Source organism: Pseudochaenichthys georgianus, chromosome 21 (genome assembly GCF_902827115.2).
Source record: "Pseudochaenichthys georgianus chromosome 21, fPseGeo1.2, whole genome shotgun sequence".
NCBI lineage: Eukaryota > Metazoa > Chordata > Actinopteri > Perciformes > Channichthyidae > Pseudochaenichthys > Pseudochaenichthys georgianus.
In genome coordinates this window covers 6,691,353-6,714,141 of record NC_047523.1, presented here as the reverse complement: position 1 = coordinate 6,714,141, position 22,789 = coordinate 6,691,353, and the positions used below count along the sequence as shown (strand labels likewise).

Below are 22,789 nucleotides of genomic sequence, written 5' to 3'. Positions count from 1 at the left end.
CTCAATGTTTTCCGGGGGACCTAAATATGTGTCGGACCGAAACCGGATGTGGCAACGTGAGTTTAGGTTTGAACCGAACTGAACCAAAAGTCAATATAGCAAACAAAAACTCTGAGCGGTGAGTTTTGTTTCTTTTGAAATGTGCCTACTTTTGCATTATATCCTAAGGGTTGTGTTGTTGAGTCGATATTAAAACATTAATGGCGACGGAACAAGCTAAGCTAAGTTAAACAATGTTTGGAGGGTTAGCTTATGCTAGCGACTGTGTCATGTGTTGTTATCGGTTCCTGCCTTGAAAGTGTTCTTTTGACTTGTATGCGTCAGGTTGTTACACGGAAGAGCTTGACAGACGAGGATGGTGTTATAGGTCGAAAGCCTGTATGAGAAACATAGCGTTGAACAATTAGCCAAGGATAGTAAACATCCGCTAATACTTGCGCCATGAATCCATCCAATCCGTTTGGAAGTCCACAAGGTGGAGCTTTCCAGGCCCCAAGTAACACAATGAAGGCTGGCTTGTTCCCATCATTTGGACAGCAAAGTTCTAGCAATCAGCCCCAACCTATGGGCTTTTTCCAACCAACAGCGTTTGGACAACCTTCTGCCTTAAATCAGACCCCGTCTCAAGGAAATGCCATCTTTGGACAGACCCCTGCCTTTGGACAGACATCAACACAGCCTCCCTCGCAGCCAACAATCAGCCAGGCTCTAGCATTCGGACAGCAAGCGTTAGGAATGAGCAGCTCAGGCTTTGGTAGTGGCAGTGCACCAGCTTTTGGACAGACTGCCGCACAGAACCAGAGTTCACCTTTTGGACAGACTGCCGCACAGAACCAGAGTTCACCTTTTGGACAGACTGCCGCACAGAACCAGAGTTCACCTTTTGGACAGACTGCCGCACAGAACCAGAGTTCACCTTTTGGACAGACTGCTGCACAGAACCAGAGTTCAGCTTTTGGACAGACCGCCACACAGAACCAGAGTTCACCTTTTGGACAGACCGCCACACAGAACCAGAGTTCACCTTTTGGACAGACCGTGACACAAACCCAGAGTTCACCTTTTGGACAGACCGCCACACAGAACCAGAGTTCAGCATTTGGACAGACTGCTGCACAGAACCCTAATTCAGTCTTCGGACAGACGTCTTCTTTTGGACAGGCATCTGCTTTTGGGCAGGCTCCAGGATTTAGCCAACTGCCCTCTGCGTTTGGAAACTCCCCGATGTCTGGCTCCACCACTACCATAGGACAACCTCAGCCCCCGGGTTTTGGACAGTCTGTGTTTGGACAACCTTCATCCACAACTGTCACCACCAGTGGATTCGGCACGACTCCGAGTGTGACCCAGAGCCGAGGCTTTGGATCGTCCAAATCCACGTTCAAGCCAGCCAATGAGGCACTTTTCAAACCCATCTTCAGTGCCAGCCCCGAGCCTGCTAACCCCCAAACTACTGCTATGACCAGCTCACCTTTTGGCAGCACTGTGTCCCAGACAACCTCCAGCTCCATGGGCAGCAGCACCCCCGCCTCTGTCTTCTCTACGACGACTGGAGCCCAGCCTGGGCCGCCGGGCTTTAGCTTCTCACAGCCGGCTGCAGCCCCCTCCATCACTACTCAAAACAATCCCCTAACAACGGACACTAGCAACGCTCCTTCCAACCCGCTGAAGTTCACCTTCTCCCAGCCAGCCGCGCCCTCCAGCTCTAGCACTCAGGCGTCTACCACCGAGCCCACCACCCCATCCACTTTCAGCTTTTCAGCCACATCCCTCCTTCCCCAGGCCGCACCACTTTTTGGAGGAACCAATTTTGGTCAGCCCCCCGCTTATAGTGACACCAGAGCCGAGGCAGAGGAAAAGGGGAGCAGTTTAGGAGAAACAAATGTGTTTGCACGACTCGGCAAAGGCACCAAACGAAAGGAAGATCTAACGGCCCCCAGCACCGGTCCCGAGAAGCCTGCAACAGGAGAGGAGGGGGAGGAGGAGGAGGAGGATGTCCATGGAAGAGATTCACCGAGGCAGCCTTCAAAGAGGCCCCTCATGAGGTCCCGCGGCCCACCGGCTGGCTTGTTTGGGAGGGCACTAAACTGTCTTCGTAAAGATACTACCCACCCTGTGATGCGAGAGGCCACAAAGGAGACAGAGAGCGTCCCAGCTCTGGCTGAACGTGCTGCTACACCCCCCGGTGCAGTGCAAGCACCAGCCAGAGATGAGCTGGAGACAGCTGAGAAGTCAGGTAAGAGGGACACATCATAACTACTGCATTACCTGCATTCTGATCTGAAAACAATTACTGATTACTATTATTTTTGTAGTTGAGATATGATTCTATGAATTCTAAGAATGCTAATTATTGAAACATTATTTACATTATTGTTGAAAAATATATTACAAACAGTGACATCACTATGTTACACTCGCATCTCTGTTGGCTAGTGCTCTAACACATGATAAGTGCTAAGGGGCAGGACATCTCTAAGCGGTTGGACAATCACAACAGAGCTGGCCAGCTAACCAATCAGTGCAGACTGGGCTCTGGTTTCAGACAGAGGGTGAAAAGAGGTGCACAGGCAGTATGAGAACAATAAAGAGCTTTTTGAACATTGAAGCATGGAGACATGTCACAGAGAAACAAAACATGAACCGCAAAATGAACATATTAGGGCCCTTTTTTTAAATGTTTTACATTTTTGATGAGGAGTTTTGAGGGGTACCAATATTACATTTGCATAGATCCATTTTGTTTCCTTCTACCGATGTTATGACAGTCACAATAGTGTTTGGTTTTCATGAAGCACAGGGACACCGATAGACATCCTGCAGACTAACTAAATGAATTTGAGTGATTTCTTCTTCAGAATATACTCATCTTGTCGTCTGCCTTTTACCCATCAACCCTCTCTAGACTCACCCAAAGCCCCAGACTCGGACCCCGGCGGGGTCACCACCCCTGTGAGACGCGGCTCCCGCAGGGATAGCGCGGAGAGCCTGGGGGGCATGTCCCCCACCGACTGCACCGTCCTGCAGTGCAGGAACGTTCCTCCTGCCCTCAACAAGAAGGAAGTGATCGAGAAGCACTTTGGTCGTTTCGGGAAAGTCCGAAAGGTTTACTGCCGACCCGGCAAGAATCTGGCCATCGTTCACTTCGATGATCACGTGAGTTGGCTCTATGTTACTACGACATTTAAGTTATTAAATCAAATTAGCCAAATGCATGAACAAATATGAACTTTCTTTACTTTGAACTCAACAGATGACATCAGTTTCGGTTATTTGAAAACCTTCCTTTGGTATTCATCTACGGATTGTAAATTGAGTTTGATCAGGTTACATTTGCATGTTGGGACTTGAGACTCCTTTCACAAAAATATATGCTGGTTGGAAACTCTGATATTTGGGTTTTTCTAAATAAATATAATACATTTACCAACTATCGTTACTATCCAGTAGCCTTCAAATGTGAACATGTAGTCTAAAAAGGCTGCCGCCTGGTAGCGGACTTCATAGATAAAGAAACAATGATACATCATTGGCCTCCACACTTCCTCCTCAATAGAGCTTTCAAGATCTGCTTGTAAACAAACAGAGTTTCAGAACAGTATATCTGAACCCATTTTGACGACATTTGTGTCAAATAAACGCGAGTAATTGAACATGGTACTGGTTATTTTTTGGTCTCTATTTTTGAGTGTCTAATCTGCTCTTTTTTTGTAAACATTGACCTTCTGACCGACCTCCACTTCCTGGGTGACTGCAGTCTCCAATTCATGCCTCCGATCTTATTTTTCTAATTACTAGATCATGTTAAACACATTTATTTATTATTGTTTGAATCATTAAAATCACAAATGTTTGTCCTGCCGTCACTGTTCACTATCTTTCAGGCATCGGCAGCAAAGGCAAAGAAGAAAGGCAAACTCCTGCACAGACATGAACTCCTCCTCTTGTGGCAGAGAAAGAAGCAGAGTACGTTCACTGTTCTCCAGTTGGCATATCCTTCATATGGAAATACTTGCTAGCACCTAGCATGCCAAGTTCCGCTGTGTAGATATGACAGTCTATCGGTGGACCTACAAGCAAAAGGGAATTTAAGAACTTATGTAAAGACTTTTGAGCAGGTATCTTCTTCTTTTCTTTGACACGTGTCCTGCATATCCTTAAAAGGCATTGAATTCATTTGTCTTAAAATAAGACCTTTAATTGTTTTTAAATGTCTGTTTCAAAGCTCTTATAAAATGCAGGATTTCTCATGTTGTTTTCTGGCCTCAGGTCCAGGGGACAAAGGGAGCAGAGCTACGGCAGAGGGGGGGGAGGCAGAGGGGGGGAGTCAGGAGGACATGGAGTCCAAAGATGTTTCCTTCCCCCTCAGGAAGGGTGCTCACAGAGGTCCTGCACTCAGCAGCCTCAAGTCCTTCAGCCGCAGGTACACTGATACACTCACACCGGCTTCACAGTGTTGGTCTTACCAGGACTGTTCAGAACAAACATTCTATACCAACTAGGGATGCCAGCGATTATTCGGTCGAATAATCGATTATTATTCGCCAGGGCTGCCGAATAATCGATTTTGATCATGGTCAGTTTCTGGCAACCCTAATACCAACATTTGAGTATTTTCAATGCATTTGTATTCATTGGGCTAGCGCAAAAATACTTTTAAGATAAAGTTAACACTAGAGTTTGTAAGTCCAAACATCAAAACGTGTTGAAGAAAGAGATTTCACAATGTGTTTTTATCTGATAGAATATTTAGTTGGCCCTTACTTTTTCACAAACAACATATTCACTATTCCCTGTGTGCTAAAAACTGATGGCTCACACACTCATTTCACTCAATCTGTTGTGTTTTTAGGATTTATTATAAGGTGATGACGACGATATCAAATATGACACCAAATATCCAAATCTTTATTTTTTTTGAAAACCTCGATAAAAGCTACAATAAACAAAACGACAACATCCAGTAGAGCCCTAGTCATCATTGCACTGTTTGGTTTGAACTTGAGTTAATGCTAACCAGTGTGGAGCATAGGACACAAGCGAGTATCGTTGGAAAGAATGTTTCTGTGATGCTGCGACTGACCGCCCGGTGTCTCTTCCTCCGTCAGTTCGCCTGTGAAGAAGTCGTCATTACCCAAAGCTCTGCAGTTTGACACTGAGCCGCAGAAAGAGAGCAGCTCAGAGGCCCCGGGGTCTGAGCGCCCCGTCCCCTCCTCCCTCCTCCACCTCATGGGACAGCCGGCTCCCACCGCTGAGGACAAGTTCCGCCTGCTGGAGCAGCGGGACAAGATCCTGCGCCAAGGTGAAGCCGCCACTCGGCAATCTATCGCAGTCTTTAACGTGACTTCCAAAACCGACTAGGCATTCTAACTGTGTGCTCAATGTGTCCTCGCAGGTCGGCCCCGGAGGACGGACCTGGTCCTCTCCAAGGTGTTTGTGGGGACGTGTCCCGACATGTGTCCGGAGAAGGAGAGGTACATGAGGGAAACACGGAAACAGCTGAGCGTCTTCGAGGTCTTCCCAGAAACTGAGATGGTAAAGCTACAAATATCAGTTCTTCTAATCTAGACAATTTCAAAATGAATCTGTAGGTTTGCAACACATGCTACAGTATACCCCCCCCCCTTCAATCTAGGAATGGGTTAAAGCAGGACTTAAATAAAGCAGTAATAAGAAAATATAATATATATACAAATATTGAAATAGTTAAAAAATTCAAACAACAATATTTCAATATGTTCTTAAGTTTGGGGGCCCCGAACGGACCCTTTTTTCTATTTCTATTCATTCAAAAGTAAAAATATAATAACAATTTTACTTAAACTAAATTGTTTACGGATTTAAGGAACACGATAAGGAAAACAATGTTTGTTACCAGTACATGAAGAGAGAAAGTCTTATTGTAATGTATATCAAATGGTGTTTCTACAAGTGGGATCACTTTAGAGAAATAATGAATCTGCCACCAGGTGGATCACTCGGCAGCTATCAAGGAGTACAGCCGGTCGTCAGCGGACCAGGAGGAGCCCCTCCCCCACGAGCTGCGGCCCCTGCCTGTGCTCAGCATGACCATGGACTACCTGGTGTCTCTGATCATGGACCAGGGCCACGACAACTACCGGGACTGGTACGACTTCCTCTGGAACAGGACGCGCGGCATCAGGAAGGTAAGAGGGTTCCGTCTCACAGACATGACGGTTGTCTTCAAGTAATTCAATTTCATGCGTTTGTATTGTAGAGCAGATATAGGCTTTCTGAAAAAGCCCCGAGGGACTAAACACGAGAGAGACACTGTGACGCAGGAGAATAATTGCGTTGCATTGTGTGTGAACATTTATTATTGTATGTTTACGGAATGAAGAAGCAAACAAAAAAGACTAAATAAGGGCTGCATTTTAACAACAGGAACCTGTCCAAACACTTGTTCACAAACGTTTTGCAATACTCCTGCAGTATAATCTTAAATTCTATGTTTGAATAGCTCAAGATGCATTTCTGAATATCTGATTGGTGCACACACAGAACAGATATTGAGTAGTCAAGGCAGCAAACACACTTTCTGGCTCCAGTGGTATCTTTGCAGAGAGGAGAACATGTTTTGGAGCCTGATGTGATTCCTCCCCCCCACAGGACATCATCCAGCAGCACCTGTGCTGCCCTCACACGGTGTCTCTGATTGAGAAGTGCACACGCTTCCACGTGCACTGTGCCCACCACCTCTGTGAGGAGCACATGTCTACTTTTGATGCCAAAATCAACAACGAGAACATGACAAAGTGCCTGCAGAGTCTCAAAGAGATGTACCAGGACCTGAACACACGCAACATCTACTGCCCCCTGGAGGCCGAGTTCCGTCTGTACAGTGTGTTGGTGAAGCTCAACGACGGGGACATCCTACGGTCAGTCCAGCAAAACACTGACACACAAACCGTCACTGATGGCGGTGAAATGTCACTTGATTTATTTGCAAAGCCCCCGTTTGTGTTTCTGCCTTTCTCCAGAAATCAGGACGTTGAAATGACATCTTTAGATGTTGTTTCCAATCTTCCAAGAAGTCAGCTGGGAATAGAAGCACACTTTCCGTAGTGGCCAAACAGTTGTACTTCAACTTCCGTGTCCGTCCGTGATGTCAATGAGCCCAAAACAGCTATTTCCCATTGACTTATTTTGGGAAAGAGACGTCTTTAAATCAGTGTACATTTCTTTTAAGGTTTTTTACAAACAATGTTATCGTCCTTAAAGTGTGTTTAAAGCCAGATCCAACGTTATTTTTCCTCCATTCTTTTAAAACAAATCACAGAGCTGCGGTAGGCGTTACATTAAAGCTTTAAATCTAGGAGAGGAAAAAAAAGAATATTTTCAGATATTTAAGAGGGAAAAAACAAAAATGGTGGGTTCCCTTTACTCAAGAATGGTTCCTTGATTAATTCTTTGGATTTGGCGATAAGGAAATACTCGTGATTTAGGATTAGAATGATCACAAGTGGGAATCAATTAGTCAATTAATAGAAAGTGTATAGTCAAATACTTTGGTAATCAATGAATCATTTGAGTCGGGAGTTCTTTAAAGGGAATGCAAAAGCTGCTCTTCTTTGTTTCATATCATTGGAGAACGAAAGGAACGGGGCCCCGCCTCAATGCTGTATCCAGTCCTCTTCATATATCCATGGTTACTTGACTTTGTTTATATCTGATGCTTTTTCTCTCACCCTTCCTCACACTTCCTGTCCACACAGTGAAGTCCAGCAGTTCCGTGACGAGGTGCGTAACTCCCCCGAGGTGAAGTTTGCCGTGCAGGTTTTCACTGCCGTCAACAGCAACAACTTTGTGCGCTTCTTCAAGCTGGTGAAGGGAGCCTCGTACCTGGCCAGCTGCCTCCTGCACAGATACTTCAATCAGGTCAGGAACTCCTCCTGCTGTCGTGACTTCAGCTGAGAGAACGTTGAAATGAATGCAGACAATCCAGGGAATAGTCTTTGTCCTGTTTTCACGAATGAAACCATAACAAGGGATACACAAACATATAGGGATGAATGGAGTTAGAGAAAGTACCTCGAACAGTCCTTGAGGCAGCACAATCGAAAACTCTGATCATCCGGCACTGAATGTACTTCCACCATAACGCACCTCATTTGGACTTCAACTACCAAACTGACATGCCTATCATTTTAACATATTCATTATTATCCAAGTCTTTATATGCAAACACTTTCATTTGACAGGACATCCTTAAGTAACATTTTGCTATTCTTATTATCCTTGTGTGAACTCTTACCTTTCCTATTCTGCTCTGCAGCCTACTGTTGCCGCTATGACGTAATATAATGAAGATGTGTCTTATTACAGAAAGGTTACATAGGGGTTTGTTAAACATAGGACTGCATTAATACACATGCTATGTTATGCTTGGTCTAACCACACACAGCCTTTGTAATGGTAAAGTAGATGCTAATAATATCTGTCCAGATAGAAGTGGGAGTTGTTCATTAGTAATATCTTTACAAACGTGTGTGCGTACAGGTCCGAGCTATGGCCTTGAAGATCATGAACACGGCTCACACTGTGGGTCCACGATCCACCGCGTTTCCAGTGGAGGATTTAGTTCGGATGTTGATGTTCCGCACCACTGACGAGGGAACGGACTTCATCCAGCAGTACGGCCTCAACGTCAACGAGGGGTGAGTTTCTACCGAGGCTCTGGGTTTGAGTGACTTTGTGTTATTTCAAGTCTTTGACTGGACAGCGCCTGAGATTCAAGACACCGTTCTTCATATCTTCATTGGGTGTGTTCACAGGATGGTAGAGCTGAGTCGGATAGCCTTTCAGGAGCCGGAGCTGCCTCTGTCCCAGAAGAAGTCGGCGGTCATCCTCGCAAAGAGAAGTGTGCTGATCGGAGAGGTGGTGAACGGAGGCTCCCTCCCTAACCCCCCCCAGCACACCCCCGCCTGCAGCTTCGACCCCCAGAACAAGTACAGAGGGGAGGGCCCTCTGGCTGAGCCCACACAGAGCCTGTTCAAAGGTATGCCCTCCTGTCTACTGATCGAAACACTCACTAACAGTTTGTATTCCTTCCTTTGCAGGACTTGCTTTTGCTTAGGACAAGAACAGAGGCAGTGTTTCCTTTTCAACTAACCTTAATGTCAATGTCGTTGCAGAGTTGGACATTTATTTGTATTATTTCCAGGTCTTGAAGTTACTTATCTGTTCCATTATATGATTGTTTGTAGATCTACTTGAACATATTTTGAAAATAATTAAACACTTAAAAATGACTGAGTTAAAGTGTAGATTGCTCAGCAGCATTTATATGTATATGCAATGTTACAGTAGATCCCATACAGCAGTCTGTATTGGTGATGATTGTGAAGTCTGCTTCAGTCCAGCTCCAGCAGCGCAGACAGTCGGTGTGTTTCAGACCAGCTGACATGTTTCTGTATTGTCTCAGCTGTTGCAGCCAAGGTGGAGGCGAAGGCCCCCCCCAGCGTAGAGGTTGTCGCGCAGGTGGTTCCGGATGTGGCCGCCATGTTTGGGCTCCCTCCAGCGGGTCCTCCTGAGGTGGTGCCAGAGTATCACAGCCCAGCCCCCGCTGCAGACGCCCAGATGTTCCAGCCCATAGCCCAGCCCCCGCCTGTCAAACCCCCGTCACCTCCACCCAAACCGCAGCCCGTCTACAGCAACGAGGTGAGCAAGATCTCTACGCTCTTCATCTCAGAACACATCGGAGCTCCCTCTAGTGGACGACTTCATTCCTTAATGGATTGCCTGCAATGTATTTGGAATTCACTTCTCCAGCCCATGAGCAATACAGTTACAGTATGACACCATATAAGGTCTATTAAAGGTTTAAAATGGATTTAAAAACAAATCACAGAGCCGCGGTAGGGGTTACATTAAAGCTTTAAATCTAGGAGAGAAAAAATGAATATTTTCAGATATTTAAGAGGAAAAAAAACGAAAATGGTGGGTTTCCTTTAATCAAGAATGGTTCCTTGATTAATTCTTTGCATTTGGCGATAAGGAAATACTCGTGATTTAGGATTAGAATGATCACAAGTGGGAATCAATTAGTCAATTAATAGAAAGTGTATAGTCAAATACTTTGGTAATCAATAAGTCAGGAGTTCTTTAAAGGGAATGCAAAAGCTTCTCAAATGGGAAGCTGCTCTTCTTTGTTTCATATCATTGGAGAATGAATATGTTCGTGTGTTGATCGGGCACCAATAAACAAAAAATAACCAACTCAACAAAAAAAAAAGTCTCAATTTTGCAGTCTTTTGCAATAAAAGAGACGATACATTGTGCAGCCGTAATCTGATTTTAGAAAATGAATATTTTATAAAAGTACTTGGATGATTGAAGTGAGAGTTCTAATTAGGGAAACAAAGAATCTGAAGATGGCATCCTGGAAGAAGATAAAGATGATTTGAGACAAAAACATGACTTGTGTTATTAAAATATAGACCAACAATAAACCAGAACATCAAAGGCCTCAGCCTCTATTCATTGTAAGTCCTTAGAGCAACAGTGACCTGGCTGCGAGTGTGAGTGTGTCCCTGACAGTAACCCCTGCTGTGTCCCGTCCTGCAGGAGATCGTGGCTGAACTGGACAGCGTGGTGGAGGAGGTGGTTGGAGCAGCAGTGATGGAGGTGGCCGAGGCCGGAGCCAGCTACGCCACGACAGCTCTTGTGTAATGATTTTATACATCCAGCTTTTCTTTACCAGCTTATCTTGTGCTACATTTAAATATACTGCTGCTATTCATTTCACTTCTTCACTTTAATCATTGATTTACTTTAGTGTTTAAAGGCAGTGGGGGTCTGAAGAATGTTCCAAGTTGTTTAACTGTCCTTTTGCCTGGGCCCTGCAGGGAGAGCGGTGTGCAGGTGGAGTCTCTGCTGGGCGAGGTGTTGGGACAGATGCTGCAGGACGTCTCCTCCACAGAGATCAGGCTGGAGCAGCAGCGTGTGACCGAGGAGAAACGGAAGCTGGACGAAGCCAGGTCTGTCTGCGGAGGCTTCACTGCAGCCTGATAAAGACCTGCTGCTTATATCGTATTTAATAAAATGTATTTTCTTATCAAAGGTGCAAAGAAAAGCAGATTTCATAATCACTGTATCCTGCCAAAGGCATGCCTTTGTCATACACACAATCAAAGTTCATTTGAAACGCCTGTAACACACGGTGACAGTATTTATCAATTGCGATAACTATAAAGTAGGGCTGCTCAATTAATCGTATTTTAATCGCAATTACGATTTTGGCTTGCAGCGATTATGAAAACAACATGGAAATAAAACGATTATTTATTTTATTTTATTTTATTTAAAAAAATAAATAATTTAATTGGTTTTTCAGTTGAGTTATACTTAAAGTTCAGGGTAATCAACTGTTAAAAACATACTGTTCCATTTTTTTTTTTCAATAAATGGATGTTTTCAAAGTAAATGGATAATCGTTTTTAATAATCGTGATATCAATTATTGACCCAAATAATCGAGATTATGATTTTTGCCATAATCGAGCAGCCCTACTATAAAGTCAATCTGTAAATGTCATTTTATGTTCAGTTACAATTTAGGTGTGAAGATAAAGCTGTGAGAGAATTGTTTAGTTTGTTTTGAATGTTACTCATCTCAAGCGGCAACAGCTCACCCCATTTCCTTTGTGTGTGTGTGTGTGTGTGTGTCAGGAGGAAGAAGGAGCACGAGGCCTTCCTGGTCGACTTCAGCTTCTCTCTCTGCTCAGAGCTCATCTATGAAGTTCTAGATGAGACCATCAAGGAGACGGCCACCTCTGAGATCAAGTAAGCTTTCAAACTCGTATCCTTTTTATTTATTTAGGCAGAAATGCAGAACAACATATTACAAAGCACATACATACCACGTGAAGCACATACAAACAGCTCCCTTACAACACTGTTTTTTTAAACCCCTCCCCAGGACCCCCGTGTCAAGCACATGTCCTAATGGGGTCTGATGCAAAGTGACGTGCTTTACAGGGTTACTTAAATCCATTATAAGATGCAACAGTTAAAGAGTATTGTCATGAAGTTTAATGTCTTCCAGTGGGACACTATTTTAATCTATAGCTATACTGCACATATGTTATTTGCCATTCTCATATTGGACTTACTTTTTTATATATTTATATTTCATGTAAACATTTATTTCTATCTATTAAATTCGTTTTAAAAATAATTTTCACTATAGTTTTATTTGTTATCCTTTAAAAAAAACACACATTTCTCGTCCTGTGCTTAGGCACCGTTACTGACCAATGCAAATGCCTTGCATGTGGAAACCTACGGGACAATAACGCCCGTTCCCACTTTTCTTTATAGAGATGGGTTTTCCTTATTTAAGATTGACCCTCTTTTTGTTCTCAGAGAGGCAGTGAATGAAAAGGCTGACCGTGTGGCTAAATGCACGGAGCAGGTGTGCACCTCTCTGGTCGAGGACACTCTGGATGCAGACATTGCTCGGTTGGTTGAAGCCATCCTTGAAGATGAGCTGCAATGCATCCACAAGTACATCAAGAGGTAAGAACCAGACATATCATGTAAGGTGATCAATAAGGCCAACGTCCATCTACCAGTATTCCACTAGCTGGGGCCGATGTGGCTTAAATACCATATATATATTTATTTATGTGTGATTGAAAATCAATTGTTCCTTGACTCATTATTCCCCTTCCCCCAGGTGGCGTGATGTGGTGGCGGTGCGTCGGCAGCTGAAGCGACAGATGAGAGGTTTCCCTGCGGCCCCGTGCTGTGTGGACCCTCGGTTCAAACTGAAGGCTCTGGCCCCCAGCGCCCCCGCCCAGCCCTCCATGGCTGACCTGGCCCGTGGTGTGGTCGACCTGGGAAACTCCGGCACGCTGGCCCTCTCCAGCACCAGGTACGGTGGCCACAAGCGTCATTTCAAAGCACGGCCTAACCCTTCTGCATCAATATGATTGACTTTTGAAATTAAATTGGGCTTTTTTTCAATAATTTAAGCATTTTTTGGCAAGGGTGTAAATCCAATAATAAGTTTAAGATTATATAGAGTCAGACCTTTAAGGACAGAAATTGTTACCATTTAAACCGTATGAAATCAATACAGCCATAACAGCATAAAATCATATATTCTGTTATTTATTTTTACTTTTATTCTAAAGCAAAATTGTATATTTTACTATTTTCAAACCAGATTGAGCCATTTTCTTATGCTATCTCCTCGCTACGACTGTCCTCTGCATTTTGAGACACTGCAGTTGTGCATCAAAATCAATATTGATTTGGTATACAGAATAAACTATAAGAGGAATTATGTAAACATATGTGACCCGCTCTATCGAAATTAGTCGGAAGTCGCAACGGCTCATTTCAAAATAAACGTAGATTTGCGTGGGGTCTTGGCTTTCAGAATATTAAACTTGTTTCAGCAAATTCAGATGATAAATACAACTTTGAAGCTTGCGACGGCATAAATACAAGCGGGGTAACTTGACGTCACAGCAGGCGTAACAACAGCCGGTGTTTCTCGTGAGTGTTTTCCCCGGGAAACACACAATACACACAAATGCAAAAATAGACACACACACACGTATATATACACTCACACACTCGCAAGCTTCCCCCAGACCAGTAATCCAAACGAAAAAATATCCTCCCTCCGTAGTACTTTGATCATTTGCTAATAACCAATCAGATCGATGGATTCCAGAGAAGAGGAAACTTTGAAGGCCTTTCTGAGGACTCTGTGACAGTCATTATATAATGTGACATATTTTGCTTAATATTTGGAGTACAACAACAATCCTGATATCATTAGAAAGCTAGGAATCTCCTCTTTCCAACAGTGTATACAACTCAAGATGTGTCTTCGGGTCAATGCGGCTGATTTCGATAGAGCAGGTCACAAATGGGCAATTTATGGATTACAAATATATAAAAAAAAAAAACACAAATAATAAAGAAACAACATTTATGAATATTGGTATTTTATGATCACAACAAGATGTTGTTTTAAACATTGAACTCAATGAAAGTGAAAATATAAATTTAGAATTGTATTTTGACGGAAATATTTGTCTCTTTTAAAGACAGCAGAGCAACTGTTTGTAGATGAATAAGAATGCACACAAGGGTTGATTTAATGAAAATCTGGTGAATATGCTACTCTAGTATATCTGTTAAGGTATTCTGTTTTATATTCTGTTAAGGTTGCTGAAAATGAGAGAAGAAGCGATCCACCAGATGAGAGTCCACTTCTACTACCAGCAGCTGCTTGAGTAAGTCATGAGAGTTTATTCAGTCAGTAATCTGTATCACACGGCAGCATTCTGACCGCTCTGCCTCTCAGTCAGTCAGTGTGGGCTCCACTCGACCTGCCGGCACTGGTGACAGAGAATATCCCCAACCCACCGGAGAGAATCTTCTGGAAGGCTGTGCTCCTCCTACCCAGCGACCATGACAATGAAACCAGCCTGGCAGACAGGTGAGCAGCTGCACAGAAAGATGATGTTTGAATACCTGATTTCAATCAAAACAATTCCGTGTGTGTTCTCTCCGGTGTGTTGCCTTCAGGATCCTGTCTGACTGGCTGGAGGTGAAGCTGGGTGGGGGTAAAGACTCAGAGGGGAGGGACGAGCAGCTGGACGGCGCACTACAGACCCTCTGTGTCACCAACACACTCCAGGATCGAGGAGAACACACCCACAAAGTTCACATCAGCATCAAGGTGAGATCCTGCTGACAGACGGCTGCTCTCGAGAAAACAAAAGCCATAACTGTTACTTAAGCCAACACATTATAAATAAATGAAGTGTACTGACAAAGTACATTCTAAAGTCAAGTTATTTTTCTTTAATGGATTTTAACGAGGCCCTAGGCTTTTAGGGTTTTATCATTCTTGTCGTGTATTAATATAGATTTTAGTGCATGTAAATGGTCTGCGAGGTTAAAATCCTAAATGACATCACTACATAACACTCGCGCTTCTTTTGGCTAGTGCTCCAACACATTTTACGTGAAAGGCTAAGAGGCGGGACATCTCTAAGCGGTTGACCAACCACAACAGAGCCGGTCAGCTATCCAATCAGAGCAGACTGGGCTCTGGTTTCAGACAGAGGGTGAAAAGAGGTGCTGCAGCACAGGCAGTATGAGAAAAATAAAGATCTTTTTGAACATTAAAGCATGGAGACACGTCCCAGGAGAGACACTACATACTGATATGAACCTGAAACTGAATAAATAGGGCCCCTTTTATAGGTTGGTTTAAAAAAGATAAGCTTACAGATATATTTCACTATATATTGAGACTCTGTAAACACTCACGATGGTATTGAGAAACGTGTTTGTGCTTTACCTATATGAAATGACATGTACGACAGCAAAATTGTAGCTATTTTGGGATATTTGGAGAAAATAGGGGTTAAGTATCTGATCCAAGGACACTTTGACATGTTCACTACAGGGGATAGGGAACAAACCACTGCCTCTCTGATTGGTAGAGGCTCATTCAACACTTGAGCTACAGCCGGCCATATTTCTATACATATATCTCTTGTTTAGATGGATAATAACATGAAGTACCTTGCGTAGTCGCTCAAGTTTTCTGACCCGTCTTCTTGGTGTGTCTTCCAGGCGTCCCGGGGCCCTCTGTCTGAGGACGGCCTGTCCAAAGCAGAGGGGCTCAGTGAGCTTCAGGGGACAGCCGCTCTGATGATGCTGCTCCCCGCCATGCCCCTCACGGAGCAGGAGGAGCAGGACATCCCCCTGCTCTCCGCCCTGCTGCAGCTCAAACAGCTCCAGCAGGCCAAAGGGAGCTGGCACTGCCCGCTGCCTCTGGCCGTCCTGGTGCCAGAGCCGGCCGGGGGCCCCGGGGACACACAGGAAATCGAAGAAGGTAATTAGTAATGATCACAATTTCATAAACAGATGTTCATGGTTTTAAGTTAATCCTTAAAACTCATTCTGTAGTGTTATACTAATTTCAAACTCTTACCGTGAGACTTCAATTCATTATTTATTTTTATTTGAAACTTATTTTTCATAAAGTTGTAATTATTTTGTAAATTATATATCATTTTTGTAGAAACATTTAAAAGCCAAAAATGTCCGTAGAGATGTGATAGGGAGACAGTTATGGTCACTAGTGCAAACACAACCTGGGATATTCAATAAGCCATTAATGAAATGCAGGTGGTTCCATTTGTTTGCGACCATTTAAGTTCCATTTTCTATCAGCTAGTAGTTATGTAACAGCAGCTGAAGGGGACCTATCATGCAAAATGCACTTTGTGATGTCTCTATACATAAAGATGTGTCCCCGGTGAGTCGGGGAACTCACGCAGCGTCAGAAAACAAAACCCTCTCTCTTTTCCTCCGTACCCAAATCTCTAAAAACGGGGAACAACGGAGCTGATCCAGATGTGCGTCCGATATGACGTAATATCTGAAATGTGGACCCACGGCCCAATCAGAAACGTTGCTATCAGAAACAATGCCCGACTGTTCTGGACGTAATATGGTCGGTGTTTACATTAGCATCGCTAACACTCAGAGCTAACCTGTACTGGAGAGCATGTGTGTGAAGAAGCAGGAAGTAAAGAGGAACTCACCTTGTGGTATAACCAGCAAGAGAGAAAGCCTTTGAGCTCCAGACTGTTTCACAGAGAATCCTTGATAATCCATGATATGGCGTTTCATCACGGCAGCATTTAGTTTAGCTGCCGGGTCCCGCATGAGCTCAGCCCCCTCCTTTTTATTTATCCATTTTTTCTTTTTTAAAGCTTTATCCCCAAATCAGCACTTTTGAAACAGGAAGTGAAACAGAGGGATATGAGGCATGGCTAGAATGGGTGATCTGTTTGGTATTTTGAGCAAACCACTTCATAGACATGTTTTTTATATGTTTGTATATATCTGAGACCTGATGCTATTGCCTAAAGATAGCATGATAGGTGAACTTTAAGCAAATGTGTGAACCCTGATTTTTCCCTGTCCCTCAGCCCTGATGCTGCACACGCTGGTCCAGGAAGGCCTGATCTCAGAGTTCGCCTTCTTCTTCATACTAGAGACCACCAGTGAGCTGCAGGGATCCAAACAGGTATCACACTTTCATAAAAACCTGAAGACACCTGAATCTGCAGCTGCCTTTGGCTTCATAGTGAGGCTGTTTTAAAAAAACAAAAAAAACAAGATGGCTGTTAAACATTGTGGAACCTTTAGCCACTGAAGAGCCAGATATGTTCCTAGGTGGAGACCAAAACGGAGTTAAATACACTAAAGCGAGAGAGGGGGTAGTGAGACACTCTCGATTTCTCTTTTTGTCTGCTTTTTAATGTGACTTTTAAAATATTGTACAGTTTTGCACAATCTGGTCTCTAAGAATTTGTCACATAAAACAATTTAAGACATTTTAGAGAAAGTTTTTATATATATATCTAAGTTTTTGTTCACATTTAGGATGCAATCTGTGATAACGTGGATAAAGTAGACCCTCCTTCATTGTGAGCCAGGTTTGGAATCACTGATGTAGATGTTTTATAGTTTGAAACAGATCTTCTCTAACTTCTGTGTCCTGTGTGTTTCCAGCTGAGCCAGGCTACACGCTGGCTGCTGGCCCGTGCCCCCCCGCTGCTCCCTCTCTCCTGTCAGACCCTGGTGCAGCTGGTGGAGGACGCGCTGAGTCGTGAGTTCAGCCCCAGAGTCTACGCCCACCACCAGGATCGCGCCGCTGCCCTTCTCCCCTCCCAGGAGCCAGCGCCTGTCATCCAGCTGTACAACGCTGTCCTGGCTCACCTTGCTGACAAAGTGTCGTCTCCGGACCTCAGCAGACTCTCCTGGCCCCCAGGCGAGTTCTGCCTGCAGGAATCCCAAGACTTTGTCCCTCATCTGGGCTGGAACTCTCCCAAGCACCTGGCCTGGCTCCGAGAAGCCATCCTCAGCCTGCAGCTGCCCAAGTGGGAGCAGATCTCTGCCACAGGTCAGTGACTGAGATAGAGAATTGTCAAAAGAAATCGTTTTTTTCCACTGGCAACGTATTTATGTCATTAGTACGTAGTAATTAGTTATCGATATGCGTCGGCCGTAGAAAGACTACTAAAGGTGCATCTTGATACATCTCTGTGCGTTCTTATAGTTTAATGTGGGCTGTTTTAAACTTGGACAACAGTGACAAATATATGAATTCCTTTCTACGACTGGAATTAAAATGTAAAAAGGAAAGTGAAACTAAAGGGTTGCTCGCACTCACCCTGCTGTCCACTCTTGATTTCCAAGTAGTATGATTGTATGAAACTATTGCAATAAATAATACTTTATGCAAAATATACAAAACTTGTAAGGCCTATACATCAACTACTGTGCATATCACCGATCCAAAAATGATGTAAAACAAGTATGACATAAGAAACGGCATCCAAATCTGTAAACACTGCGAAATGTTTACTTTATTTGATCATTTTACAGTAATTAGCATTATGTTCATAGTTATGTTCATATGTTCATAGTGCGCCTCTTTGTTTAACACATTGTTGAAAGTTCAATAAGCACTTGGTCAATCCATGGCATGAAATGGAAAATGCTTAATAAGCACCATAACTAACATGATCTGGGGTTTTCTATCACAATGGGTAGTTTCCGTCAACAGCCGAACAATGCATCATTTTAAAGGGAATTGTGGGACAGCATAATCTTCTTTCCTTCTGATGGTCCAGTGTATCCTATAGTAAAGGAAATAATGAAGGAAGCATTGTAGCTCATTTCCTTATCAACCAGAATTCCAACAGCTCTTATTGTGGCCACCACTTAAATTAAAACCTTTATTGATCCCTGTTAGAAAAGCAGCAACAGAAATACAATTACAACACAGGATAGGACAGAACATGCGACAATTAGCTACTTTCCCTCATTTAAGAACCCTTCTCGACAAAAAGGCCTATTTGACTGTAACCTAATAATCATTGTATTATTCTCCCTCCCCACTGCTGTATTATCCCTCTCTCTCTCTAGACTCGTGGCCTGAGCTCTGCGCCTCCATCTTCCACTTCTCCGCTCAGATCCCAGTCTCCCGCCGCAGCCAGCCCCTCCTGATGTCCCGGCTGGAAAACCTCCTGGAAAGGGTCAAGGGTCACCGTACCCAAACCTCCAGATCCAACCGTGGCGACGAGGACGCGTGTCCGACCTTCAGTCAGATCCCTTGGGACGACATTCTGGTGATCTGCATCGACCACAAACTGAAAGACTGGCAGATCCCCGAACCCCCCGCCTGTGAAGGTGAGGACATTCTGAAGGGAGGCTATCGGGGAACTTCTCTTGATTTCTGACGTGTATTACAACACTTCATTATTTGTTTTGTTGTTTTAGATGCTGTTACAGACGATGGGGAGATCCTGGTTTACCTCCCCATTGAGACCCTGAAGGGGTTCAGGCCCCCTGGGGAATGGACCGAGGTCATCAGACAAACACACAGAGAGAAGCAGCAAGAGGAGGAAGGGTAAGAACATACTACAAGAGACCAATACAAATAGTAAAAATCACATGTTTTCCATTTACCTGTAGTGATTGATATGTATCGAGATTGTTTCAGTGGTAGTTGCGCAGTGTGGGAGAAATCAGCCATGTCTGTCTTCTTTTTAATTTAATAGAACAAATAATAACTTAAAAATTCAAGAGCAATGTCTTTTCCTTCAAATCATGATCCAGTTACTTGGGATAATCCGAAGACCTTAGTGAGCAGTTTCAGATAGGAACTACTTTCTTTCTACCACACTACTCCCTCCAACTATATCACTGCACAGAAGCAAGCGTGCATCTGCTCAGCGCGTGCTCACACACTGGCTGATGTAGGTCAGCACAAAGGAGTGTTTTCTGGAGGTGCTTATGCATTTCTAGATTTCAAAGCACATGTCTTACTTTCAACCTCTTATCCTCAACTGCCCGCCCTTTTCTTCCTGTTGGATTAGGATTTCTATTTTTGTTGTTCTTTTCTGATTGCTTGTAAAGCGTTTTTGAGCACTGGGAAAAGCGCTTTATAAATATGATGTATTATTATTAATATTATATAAACAGGAGTTGTCATATACATTTTGTATATAGTAATAGAATGTGCACAATTTTTACTTCAAATGTTTATATGAATGTTTGTTTGCATACTTTATTTGAATTTGTTTTTATTGGATATTTTACTTTAACCCGTTATTTTTGTATACATATCTTTATTTAATTTGAATCTTTCTATCTTATATAAATAAGATTAATCATTTATTCATCTTTTAATTATTTCATGTTAAAACGGAGCACAACATCCAATGTTACCCACGGATAAATCAAACACCCTGATTCTGAAGTAGCAAGTCACCACGTCCCAGATTCATAATCACAATCCTCTTGGCTCTCTCCTCCTTCATCCACAGGGCGGGTGCAGCTGCGAGTGCCCCCCCCAGCAGTCTGTCCATCAGACAGAGGTTGTTCGACAGTCTGGCCCCTGAGACAACAGCAGCCCCTCTGGACATCACCCATACTCCCACAGCAGGAGAGCTGCTGGCCCACAACGTCCTCCAGGGCTTAGAGAGGGAGAAGGCCGCGAGCCAAAGGTAAGGCTACGGCACTGCTGTTAGAGGTTTTCCTTGCATCGAGAAGTTGTATCTGCAGAATACGCCCATATATTAAAGAAAATGTATCGAGAGGTATCTGGTTCAATGAGATAGATATACATAGCTCACTGCCCATGATCGTTTAGTAGGATTCTACCAACTAAACAAAGAGTTCTTAAAGAATCAGAATCAGAAACGGGTTTATTGCCAGGTACGTTCACACATACGAGGAATTTGACTTGATGTCGTGGTGCATACATAAAATATAAAACAAAAAAATCTTCAAGGAACCTGAAATAAAATATAGTTAAATAGCAATAAAATAAAGCAGTAATTTACAGCAAAATAGAATGTAATGAATTATAGAATATAAACTATGAAATATGAATATTCTTAAAAGGTCACCTATCATGCTATCTTTAGGCAATAGCATAGGTCTCAGATATATATACAAATATATAAAAAACATGTCGATGAAGTGTTTTGCTCAAAATACCAAACAGATCACTCGTTCTAGCCACGCCTCATATCCCTCTATTTAACTTCCTGTTTCAAAAGTGCTGATTTGGGGTATAAAGCTTTAAAAAAATAAAAAGGAGGGGTCTGAGCTCATGCGGGACCCAGCAGCTACCGTCTAAACTAAATACTACGGTGATGAAACGCCATATCATGAATTATCAAGGATTGTTTCTGAAACAGTCTGGCGCTCAAAGGCTTTCTCTCTTGCCGGTTATACCACAAGGTGAGTTCCTTTTTACTTCCTGCTTCTTCACACACATGCTCTCCAGTACAGGTTAGCTCTGAGTGTTAGCGATGCTAATGTAACACCGACCATATTACGTCCAAAACAGTCGGGCATTGTTTCTGGTAGCAACTTTCTGATAGTGCCGTGGGTTCACATTTCAGATATTATGTCATATCGGACGCACATCTGGATCAGCTCCGTTGTTCCCCGTTTTTAGAGATTTGGGTACGGAGGAAAAGAGAGAGGGTTTTATTTTCTGACGCTGCGTGAGTTCCCCGACTCACCGGGGACACATCTTTATGTATAGAGACATCACAAAGTGCATTTTGCATGATAGGTCCCCTTTAAAACTATTGCAATTATTATTTGCCAAAAATAATCTAGAATCTACGTTTTGATGTTTACAGGAGCATGAAGCAGCTTCAGCGCTGGCTGGATGGCGACAACTTGGACCATTTGTCCACACCGCTTTTCATTCCCTCCTCCACCCTGTTGTCCATGCCCCCAACCATAACACGTGTGGACTCAGCCAAGACCCCCGATTACCCTCTCACACAGGTACATTCCCCTTCACCTAACTCTGTGCTCCTTGGACAAGTCATGTCCTTTTTCAAACAGTCATTGTGGTTATCTTTGGCTGCAGAGTTTCATTTACAATCTTTTTTAAATGTTCAGTTATGATTTTCCGTAATCATGCATGTTCCCTTGTTTTCACTTTCCAGCCTTCAGAGCCTGATGATCTGTCGGACAAAGTGGACTCACCTAAAACCACGCGTGTGTCTATGTCATGGCGAATTAAGGAACTTGAGCGACAGATTGTGGCGAGTCATGGGGAAGAACTGGCTTGGAAACTTAAGCTGAGTGGTCTGCTGAGCATTGTTGATGACTGATGAACTATTGGAAGGAAAATACTAATAATGACTATGGCTTTGCAAACCATTGAAAGCTGAGGACACATTACATTTTCGTCTTTTCTTTGTTTGTAAAAGTGTATTGTTGATCAACATTTTTATTTTTGGTTTTATTATGTACCATAGATGTTGCAATTTTAATGCCAATGTGTGTTTGTCTGATACATAGAACAAATAAAGTGTTTGAGTATTTCAAATGTGTGGCTTGTTTGAACCAAATGTTGTACTGCTGAGAAATAAAACGGATTAGTAAAAGTGTTGTCATTCAGTAGTTTAAAGGTTCAGCCATTGAATAGTCTCCATCAGTGTGTGAGCAGGTGAGCACACGTGTAGTGTGTGTTATAGCAGCGCTCTGATTGGAGAACTTCGTGGCACACCCGCCCATTGCCCCGCCCAGCCGTCTTGTGATAGGACAATTGGGTCTCTGCTCATGTCTCTCCATGGTGAGAACTCCTCGGATGGCACCGCGAGGGCCTCTGGGAAGTGAAGTGTGAAATGAACAGAACGGTAACCTATCGTCTCTACAAAGCACTACATTTCCCATGAAAG

The 22,789-nt window shown here is 43.4% G+C and overlaps 1 protein-coding gene across 1 annotated transcript; it reads left to right on the top strand.

Annotated features, from left to right (window-relative positions):
• The first annotated feature begins 30 nt into the window (after positions 1-30).
• Positions 31-22,437, top strand: mcm3ap (minichromosome maintenance complex component 3 associated protein). The gene is made up of 29 exons (XM_034109875.2): positions 31-118; positions 325-2,236; positions 2,906-3,156; positions 3,885-3,966; positions 4,270-4,423; positions 5,109-5,302; positions 5,396-5,535; positions 5,970-6,167; positions 6,631-6,899; positions 7,737-7,899; positions 8,521-8,678; positions 8,796-9,019; positions 9,446-9,681; positions 10,588-10,688; positions 10,869-11,000; positions 11,691-11,804; positions 12,387-12,539; positions 12,700-12,897; positions 14,207-14,275; positions 14,347-14,481; positions 14,571-14,724; positions 15,630-15,891; positions 16,997-17,094; positions 17,583-17,973; positions 19,002-19,265; positions 19,356-19,485; positions 20,405-20,584; positions 21,737-21,887; positions 22,052-22,437. The coding sequence occupies exons 2-29, from the start codon at positions 442-444 to the stop codon at positions 22,217-22,219; spliced, it is 6,564 nt and encodes a 2,187-aa protein (XP_033965766.1). The 5' UTR covers positions 31-118; positions 325-441; the 3' UTR covers positions 22,220-22,437.
• Positions 22,438-22,789: the final 352 nt, after the last annotated feature.

What these genes read in the sequence shown, in the direction of transcription:
- mcm3ap (XM_034109875.2), top strand. Translation starts at nt 442, where the DNA reads ATGAATCCATCCAATCCGTTTGGAAGTCCACAAGGTGGAGCTTTCCAG. An exon ending in AAGTTCACATCAGCATCAAG is followed by an intron (nt 14,725 to 15,629) that starts GTGAGATCCTGC and finishes TGTGTCTTCCAG; the next exon opens with GCGTCCCGGGGCCCTCTGTC. An exon ending in AAGCAGCAAGAGGAGGAAGG is followed by an intron (nt 19,486 to 20,404) that starts GTAAGAACATAC and finishes CTTCATCCACAG; the next exon opens with GGCGGGTGCAGCTGCGAGTG.